The sequence below is a fragment of the Vigna radiata genome, chromosome 2 (assembly GCF_000741045.1).
Source record: "Vigna radiata var. radiata cultivar VC1973A chromosome 2, Vradiata_ver6, whole genome shotgun sequence".
NCBI classification, from domain to species: Eukaryota; Viridiplantae; Streptophyta; class Magnoliopsida; order Fabales; family Fabaceae; genus Vigna; species Vigna radiata.
This window is the reverse complement of record NC_028352.1, coordinates 11,539,896-11,549,812: the sequence shown is the minus strand read 5'-3', so window position 1 is coordinate 11,549,812 and position 9,917 is coordinate 11,539,896. Positions and strand designations below refer to the sequence as shown.

The 9,917-nt window shown below is 31.2% G+C and overlaps 1 protein-coding gene across 1 annotated transcript; it reads left to right on the top strand.

Annotated features, from left to right (window-relative positions):
* The first annotated feature begins 8,837 nt into the window (after window positions 1-8,837).
* On the top strand, window positions 8,838-9,645 carry LOC106754679 (ethylene-responsive transcription factor 9). Its single transcript, XM_014636735.2, has one exon. It carries the CDS (start codon window positions 8,899-8,901, stop codon window positions 9,538-9,540), a length of 642 nt encoding a protein of 213 aa, XP_014492221.1. The 5' UTR covers window positions 8,838-8,898; the 3' UTR covers window positions 9,541-9,645.
* The last annotated feature ends 272 nt before the right edge of the window (window positions 9,646-9,917 follow it).

Here is a 9,917-nt window from a genome sequence, read left to right as displayed (position 1 = left end):
GAGTGGTGTTAATCCCTTACGTGGTTGGACTCAAGTCTCATTGATGTTGTATCTCCCAGTGAAGTTCCTCCTCCATAAACCAAATACATTGTCACTTATATAACATTTATGGTTTCATATATATAAGGGAGACAAATTACCTTGAACGCTAGTAATATGGTGAGGTGTTGTTTTGTACGTCAACCATGACACTCGGCCACAAAAGTCCCAAGGGAGCCAAATAGGGGTGTGACATTGCGCACATGTCCCACTAACACCAATCCTTATATTTATGTTGTAAGACAGATAAACGATTATTGTTTTGATTGAGCATAGATTAGATAACTGCTTTGCAAGTGCAAAGAAAGAAGGTATTTCCCTCCAATAAAGGGAGGGTACTTCCCTTTAAACATGGGACTTTTGAATACAAAGATATAATAGTGTAGAATAACCAAAACTAGAGAAATTTAAAGTGATCAGTTAAGAAAGTAAGTATTCTTGTTATAAGCTTCCATTTCAACTTTACCATTTCAAAACCTTTTGAGTTCAAATGTTCATAAGTGGTGGCCGAGACAATGTACAATGTAAAAGGTTCTTAAGAACATTGGCAAAAGTGAGCTTAGATTAGTTAAGTGGTCTACTCAATGAATCCATAATCGCCTATGAACATGAAGTATATAAGTTATCAAAATCTAAGTTTGTGACCAATAAACTTAAGTCTACAAGATTAGATGATTTATTTTATATTCAATAACATGTTAAAAAACCTTTGAAGGAATTGAACAATTGATGGACTCCTTGTCAAATAATTATGTGGAAGTTCATTTGACGAGTTATTTATTCAAAGAAAGGTAATGAATATGATAAATGTAAGATCTTGAACAACGTAACGTTTTGAAGTTGATAACAATATTGCATAACTTAAAGCTCACTAGTTGCATTAAGGAAAACAAAAACAAAAAAAATTAGGTTGTATACCAGTAAAAGAGAAAAGGGAGGATGAATTAGTATTTTAAAAAAATTCTTATATTATTAATAAACTTCAAAAATATCATAGAATCTATTAAGTCAAAATATTTGAGTTAATCAAAACAAGAAATATATCAAGATGTAAAAGCAAGACATAAGAGTAAGAAGAATACAAATATATTTATAAGTTAGTTTAAATCTACTAATTCTGTATCTAGTTACTATTTTCATTATCTTGATAATTCATAGTACAACCACATTTCACATCTAAAACATGTAATAATGTAAAATATGATTTAAATCTCTTGAACACTATAAAGAGATACCACCTTTGCATATAATAATTATTACACAATGACAATAGACAAAATAAATATAAATCTTCATAAATGTTTTGAAATCACTCAGGCTTTGTTCACATGTGAAGATTTGTGGGAGATGATTTGGGAGAGAGTGATTGAATAGATTTAAGGGTAAATTTTTTGTTGTTTGTTTGAGTGGATTTGGAAGTAATTGAAAGTGAATTTAGAAGTAAAGTTTGTGAGAATTAGTGTAGGATTTGATTGATGTAACAAATAAAAAAATTGTTTAATTGGTAGAAATTGAAGATTACCAAATTGCCCCTAATTATTAATGTAATATAAAATAATAATTGTTAATGTTATATTTACTTGCAAAAAAATTTATAAAAAGTAAAAAATTAAAGTTAATTATTAAAGTAAATTTTAAAAATTTTAAAAATTATAAATTAATAAAATGAATTTTTTAGTTTGATATTTTACTTTTTTTACAGTCATAATTTCGTTAAAAATGTCTATTATTATTTGTTATTATTATTATTATTATATTATTATTATTATTATTATTTATTATTGTTATTATTATAATTATTACGTTGTAACATGCTCTTTTTTTTTCGTATGTTTATAAGTTCATTCGAAGCTTGTTGTATTTATTAGAAGATAAAAGTATCTTTTCAGCATAAATATCTCTAAACCGTACCATCTAGCGAAGAATAAAAAAAATGATAAAATCGTTCCAAATACCTGAAAACGAACATAGTATAATATGTAAATCCGTCGGCTTAAATCATGGTAAATAATACATCATCTTGTAGATCAAAAAATTAAGATCACAAATAATTAAGCAACAATAAAAAAAATGAATAAAAAACTTTTACAGTAGATGTAAAATAAATGTTTATTAGGCTTTAGGAACTTTTTTAATGTAGTAGAAAGTTTTAAAAAAATCAATTGATAAACTAAAGAAAATACTATAAAAAGTTCATAGAACACAATTGATGAGAAAACTTAAATGATTCTATTTAAATATTATTGATTACATGATTCTTTTGTTATATTTAGAAAAAAAACTTAAACAAATTAATTAATTAATTATTTCATCATTTAATCAATTTAATGTGAGTTATGTTTATGATATGATTAAATATATCTTCAGTTAATTTATTATTTTACTATTATACTAGGTTTCATAAATCCAAGCTTAATTGATTATTTCATGATAATATATTAATCTCACATATGGTTTTTTCAAACAGTTTGAAAGATAATAAATTAATATTGATGACAATAAATTATATAACTTATGATAATTGATTATGTTAAGTTATAATAAAATAATTGTTATAAAAACTTTTTAAAATATGTTTAAGTTTGAACCGATGCTCATGATGAATGTGATGCAAACTCTAGCTTAATCATTAATTCATGATTCATACTCGATACATTTATGCTCATCATAAAAATACATTAGGTTAAATTGATTTTTTCAGAATTTTTATTATCTTGACCAACAATATCTCATTTTCTCCATTTTTTTTATTTTTTTTATGATGACCAACATTTCAAAAACACCATATAGTGTATAGTTTTTGTATAGTGTAATATGCACAAGTAACCATATATATTTTTTCTCCCTTTCAGGCTTTAGTAAAAGTAATATAATAAAAAGCAAAGATATGAAATAGAAATTATTCTCATTGATTGATAAGAGAATGTTGAATCCAATGAATTAGAAAAAAAAAACACACGATAAAATGATAATCAACATCACAACTTAAGACAATGATAAACTAAAAAAAAATCATAAAAGATAGAAAACACAAATAATAAATCATAAAGAAGTTATGCAAACATGAATCACTTTATCTATTTTCACCTTTAAACTATCTTTCTTTAATGTTTATCTTTTTTAAATCAATACAAAACTTTCATTCATTTTCATCCAAGAAAATATAGTAATGTAATTTTTTCTTAATCTACCAACTATACACTTATCTAATTTACTTAGCAATGTGACTTAAAATGTAATATTTTGTAAGTATGTGCTCTAATTTTTCTAAATTCATCTTTAGAAGATCATCATTGTAGAAAAAAAAAACATCACTTTGTTCATCAACCTCATAATATGGGTGATTCACGGAACAAGCTAGCAATAATAATTTTTCCCTTAAAAAATTGTCCAACTTGGATTGCACGTTTGTAGATCAACATTATGTTTCTAATGAAGATTTGAGTTAAAGTAGTGTTAGAATTGCTGCAACGGAATTATTAGTGTGGGATAACAAACCAAGAGGGGGATGAATTGGTTATATGCCTTTTTCGTGCCTTTTATTATTTTTCTCAAATTCACTTACAAAGCAGATAATTAAACTAAATTAAATAGAGTAAGGAAGAGAGAAAAATTGCACAAGTGATTTTATCCTGGTTCAGATCACAAGGATCCTACGTCCAGTCGCTTATCTCAAAACCAAGATAAACCTTTTTCCACTAAACAAAAAACAATTACAATTAATAATCACGCAGAAAATTAACTTATAAGAGTTTAGAATACCACCTCTCTTGAAACCACAAGAGATGAACTTACACCTCCTTTGAGTCTTCACAAAGGATGACCACCTCCTTCGAATACTTCACGAAGGATGATTCTCTTCCAAGCACTTCCTCAGACGCACCAAGGATGAGCAAGTTATTCCTCTGTCACCGCAGTACACTTCCCAGCTTTGCAGACAAGAGTTTCTTTAGCTTCAGTACAAATACTAAATTCTCAATGATATCAGATGTTTCAAGCACAAGGGAAGAGTTATTTTTGAAAGAAACAGTGAGCCAATTTATAGACTCAGACTAATACTCTTCCATTTTACGAAAACTGGCCATTTAACGCATTTAATCGATTAATATTAGTATTAATCGATTAAAATAAGTACAACGGCTAGTTTTTCAAACCTGAAACCTCCAACGACCAGTGTTAATCGATTAATCCAGATTTTAATCGATTAATTAATCGATTAAAGCTAGTGTTAATCGATTATTCCAGAGCCATTTGGGTTTTCAGTGCTAGCCTCGTTTTAATCGATTAAAACTAGGTTTAATCGATTAAAACCGCTTGTGTTTGATTCTAAACAGTAATTTATCATATAGAGAGTACAAGAATCAACCCCTATTACATATTTGAGCATTAATACATCAACTATGATTATTACAAAAGCTTTCAATAATAAGAGATCTTCAATTTGTCTTCTTGGATCATGTGTTGTGCAATTCTGTACATCATCAAAACTCTGTCTTTAATTTTTTGCTAACAAGTAGTAGAGCCTCAGTTTGATCTCAGATAACCTATAAGTTTACCTAGTGTTGTTTCTTGAGTTGTTCGTTCTAGTCAAGCAACATTTTTAATTTGGTTTTAATAGTGTTCTTTTAAGACAAGATCGTCTAGAGAAATTAAACTATCTGGCAACTCACGTTTTGAAGTTTAACAAACAATACTCAATGAAATATTGTAGCATTTAACATTTGTATATGCTAAAGAATAATATTGAATGAAATAAGTGTTTATCAAATATAACTGTTTATCCAAAGTATTGAATGAGATAAACATTTATAATGAGTGTAGTACTTGAAGTAAATTTTTTCCAATTACAAACAACAATGAAAATATCCAAATGAAACACTAAGCTAAACATTGAAGCTTAAAGAGCTTACATCTAAAAGTATTAAGCCACTAAGTGCTTGACAAGACCGAATCATCTAAGATACATTTGTAAAACGCTAAACGTTATCAAATGTTATATGAGTATCTGATATCTTAGGTGCATCTAAAGCATTGACATAAAAAAACACTAGGTGTTATATAACCCCTAACAAAATATCTAAACATTATAATGTCTAAACAAAAGATATAGTATCTAAACAAATGATAAAATGTCAAAATGTTAGCTATGTTAAATGATGTAAAGTAGCTTAAACAATTATATGAAACACGTGTTTAAAGATTATATTTTCTAAATCTAATACATTAAATGCTTTGCCTTCTAATGATACTTTTATCAAAAAATGTTGACATGTGCAAATGTGTTTTAAACATGTAATGTGCTTAAAGATCGTCAATGTTTAAAACATCCAATGTATAAGAAAAAGTGCTCTTGTGCTTGTATGCTTTGTTTTCTTTGTCTATGCAGGTAATGACAACATCAAACTTTATTCAGAAGCTCTACATAAAGATCAAAAAGACGTTAAGAGATAGGAAGACATTCCTAGAATGTTTCCTCAAAGCTTTTGGCTCTAAAAGACCGTATGGGCTACTTATGAAAGAAATCACGAATAAAGCATTGTCACTCTACAACGTAGACCTGAGTTTGACTAACTACCTAAAAAAGGAAATGAAGTTTATCTAGAAGTCAACTTTGTGTCCAACCTTTGTAATAACTATTAAGCATTGATTTGCGAAAGAGTTTAAAACATTATTCAACACCTCCCTGCCCCTTCCCTCCTCTTTCTAGTGTTTTCATACATTTCACATTCATTAGGTTGGGATCCATCCTGGTGTATGGTATGGGAGGATCGACTTGATTGTGAGTGAGACCAGGGATAACTTTACTAGGACCCATGATGGGAGTCAAATATTCTTATCGGGTTTAGATTTTGTATCTGCAAGACACATGGAAAGATCTTGAAAGTAGTCTTTTATGACAAGTCAACGACTATAGGGAAAAATCCAACTACAAAAGACTCTCTCATGTTCAAGTAAGTAAGAAAGCTAAGAATATTTTTTGAAGTATAAGTGAAAGTAGGAAAATGGTACTTTTTGGTCGTGCTTTTTTATAGAGCTTGTGTGAGATGTTTGTTGTGTTAACCATCTTGAGAATAATGACAAATAATCATACTCATAAGCGAGATGACACAGTGACCATATACTTGAGAGTAATGACAAATAATCATACTCATAAATTAGATGACACAATCACCATATATGTGAGAATAATGACAAATAATCATACTCATAAATGAGATGACACCATGACCATATATATGAATTTATGTCTCATTATGAAAGAAACTGTTCAGCTTTTAATAATGTATTAAAACCTCTTTAATGACTGGATAGATACATTACTTTGAGTTATCATATAGGTGTTTTTAGGATCCTTTTAAAACATTATGATTTTTTTCATTTATATATTAATCATAATAAGAATTCTTCAATACACAAATGTATTTATTAATAATAGTAAAATTATAAATAAATTTATTATTCTATTTTCACAAATACTTCAACATTAATCAATAAATTGTAAATTCAGATTTCGTCACAAGTTATTTTCAAGAGAGTTAGCATAAAAAAACGAAACCAAACTAATAAAAGACTCCAACACTCTCCATGAAAATGTTTACACTGATATCATATGACTCCTAATTCTATGGGTTACTTAAATTTTGAATTAACATTTTGAATACACTTAAAATAAACTAATCCTGTAAATAATATTTTTTTTCATCTAGAGAAAATCTTGATTATTTATATACACTTTTTCATGATAGGAATAATTAAATTAGATATTATAGTAATTCACCTTGTGTTATTAAAATAGATTAGAACTCGTGAGCCAGTTCGACTCACCACGAATTCGAGCTAAATTAGATTTAAAAAATATTTTAAATTTCAGTATATATTAAAATTGACCTCAATCTACTAAGAACTCGTCTCATCCGGATTGAACCCGAGTCGGATTGACTCACCTACCCACTCATAAATTTTAAATTATATTAAAACAATGAAAACCCTACACCTAACCATTTTACGGTGAGGATTTATCCATTCAAGACTCTAATATTTTATATGAATAAGTGACAATAATGATTTGATATTAGATAATAATTTGTTTTTTATTTTTTTTGTTTTTTATTATATTTGGAGTTTACCATAATTTTGAATTATATTTGGATTGAACTTTATTTAGATTTCAATAACAAAAAATTTGTTACTTTTTTCGGAATTGAAAAAAAATGTAATTAAATGAGCTGAGTCAACCTGTTTAATCCACTAACTCAGTGGAATAAGTCAAATTTCAATTTTTTGAACTGACTAATAAATGAACCAAATTAGAATAATTTACTAAATGACTAACCCATGATGTAACGAATTGGATTACGTAAAACGACTAGTTTTGATAATGTCTAACATTTAAATAATAGAATAATAAATTTCTACTTTTAAAACGATGAAATATTAATATTTTTATGAAATTTATTAAAAAAGAAAAGCATAAAAAAATAACAAACTAACACGTAAAGAAGGACGTAAAACAACATATTCAAGTATTTATAAACTATTAAAACAAACGTATTTATAGGATAAAATAAAGTTAAACGAAGTTTTTAACTAATTTCCAAACTAAAAGTTCTCATAAAAGATTCACTCAAACATACAAGCAAAATTTACCACTCATATCATAAGATTTGTGAAATAATACCGTTTTTTTTTTATATAAATATAATTGATTTTAAATACGTGCCACGTACATGAACATAAATTCCTTATAAGGAAATAGGTGATTTTGATAAAGTATTTTTCAAATAAAATCCAATATTTAGAGGATGCGTCAGCTTCATCCTCTAAATTCGCCCAATCTCAAATCTTAAAACAAAAATAAAAAATAATAATAATAATAAAACTACTTTCCTCTAATCCACGTTCCACCAAAAACCCAATCCCGTAATCCATGTTAACTTTTCGCCACACTTCAAAAATTTCAATTACGGTTTTCCAGTTTCTATTTCTTAGCTTCAGGCTTTTACGCACAAATTTAGCAAGATTACGTTTCAGTACTCGCTTTCTCTCCACGTCACGCGCGTACCGCGTGCGTGTTGGGCGCTCTGGGATCGTGCGGCGCAGAATGCGAGACAAAAAGCGCGGTGCGGCACACGACGCGTGGCACGGTGGTAGAGGGAGAGTAAAGCGACTCGCGGCACGCACACAAGGTGTTTGTTTGATCGATTAACGTGAGAGAGATAGAGACAGGACGCGATTTTGGATGCACCGAAACAAACGCGTCAATAGGTAGAAAGTGACGCGTGTGCACGTTATCGTTCCCTGCACCAGGTTCACTCCCCATTCACCAAACTGTCTGAAGGAACCATTCAAAAAATACCCACAATTATTATTACCCATTACATTACTCAAATATTGCTCATGTCTCTTTACCCATCAACACTCTCACACTTCCTAACTTCCTTTTGACTTGGTCATCACTCTCTTTCCTTTCACTTTCACTTCCTTCTCCAAAAGCGCGTTTCAACACCATACACACCATTCTATCAAAAAATAAAAAATAAAAAAGGCAAGCGAGTGTAAGATACGTGAGTTGAGAAGAGAGTGAATTAGGTTAAAAGCCGGCACGCATGAAACCCCACCTTCGCCGCTTGTCTCGAAACTCCCGCGTGCCACGTAACACTCTATTTCCTTTGGGCGGCGTCTCTCTCTCTCTCTCTAATAACTCACACGTCACACCATACACACCATTCTTTCACTCCACCCTCTTTCTCTCTTTCTCTCTCTTCAAACCCACCCTACATTTTATATAAATACCCATCCCCTCCCTCTCACCCAACATCTATCCTTCTGCACTCTCTTTATTATCAGCTTTGCGTCACCATGGTCGCCAAGGACAAAACGGTCATAAAGAATAAGAAGCCAACCAATGCCGCCGACGAGGTTCACTACCGCGGCGTCCGAAAGCGCCCCTGGGGCCGCTACGCCGCCGAGATCCGCGACCCCGGCAAGAAATCCCGCGTCTGGCTCGGCACCTTCGACACCGCCGAGGAAGCCGCCAGAGCATATGACGCCGCCGCCCGCAACTTCCGCGGCCCCAAAGCTAAAACGAACTTCCCCCTTCTCCCCGACATCGTCGCCGCCGTCACCACCAACAACAACAACAACCTTAACCGGAACAACAACAACAACGTAACAAACAACGCTAGCAGCAGCAGCAGCCCTAGCCAGAGCAGCACCGTGGAGTCCGCCACTCCGGAGCGTGATGTCACGCGCCTCGCCGCCACTGCCGTCATCGACCGCTTCCCCTTCCTCCCGATCCAGCAGCAGCTGCTCGTGACCCCGGTGGCTCCCGTGCGCCCGGTTTTTCTCCTGGACCGGGCCCATTACCTGACCCACCAATTCCCCTTCCGGTTCGAACCGGCCCCGGTTCAGAGCGACTCCGATTCCTCCTCCGTTGTCGATTGCCAACCCAAAAGAGAACTCAATCTCGATCTCAACCTGGCTCCTCCTATGGATTATTAAATTCCATTAATCTCTTAATTCTCTATACCCTTATGACAAAAACAGCAAAAAGGAAAGGACTGAAGAAAAATTTTCTCTTTTTAATCTAGGTAGATTAGTCGTTAATCTTCTTTGTAGACAGATAGATAAGGTATTAGATGTCAATTATATTATATATATATATATATATATATATATATATATATATATATATATATCATATATTACATCTTTTGATGTAGATAGGTTAATTTTCTGTCCTTTTAGGTCTTTGAAAACAAAGGGACATACATGATCTGAGATTGTTCAGATCTGGTATAGTTTTATGTGACATCTGATATGTAATTCTGGCTAATCTTAATTTTAATTCAGTAATTTCTGCTTTTCACTGCATTATT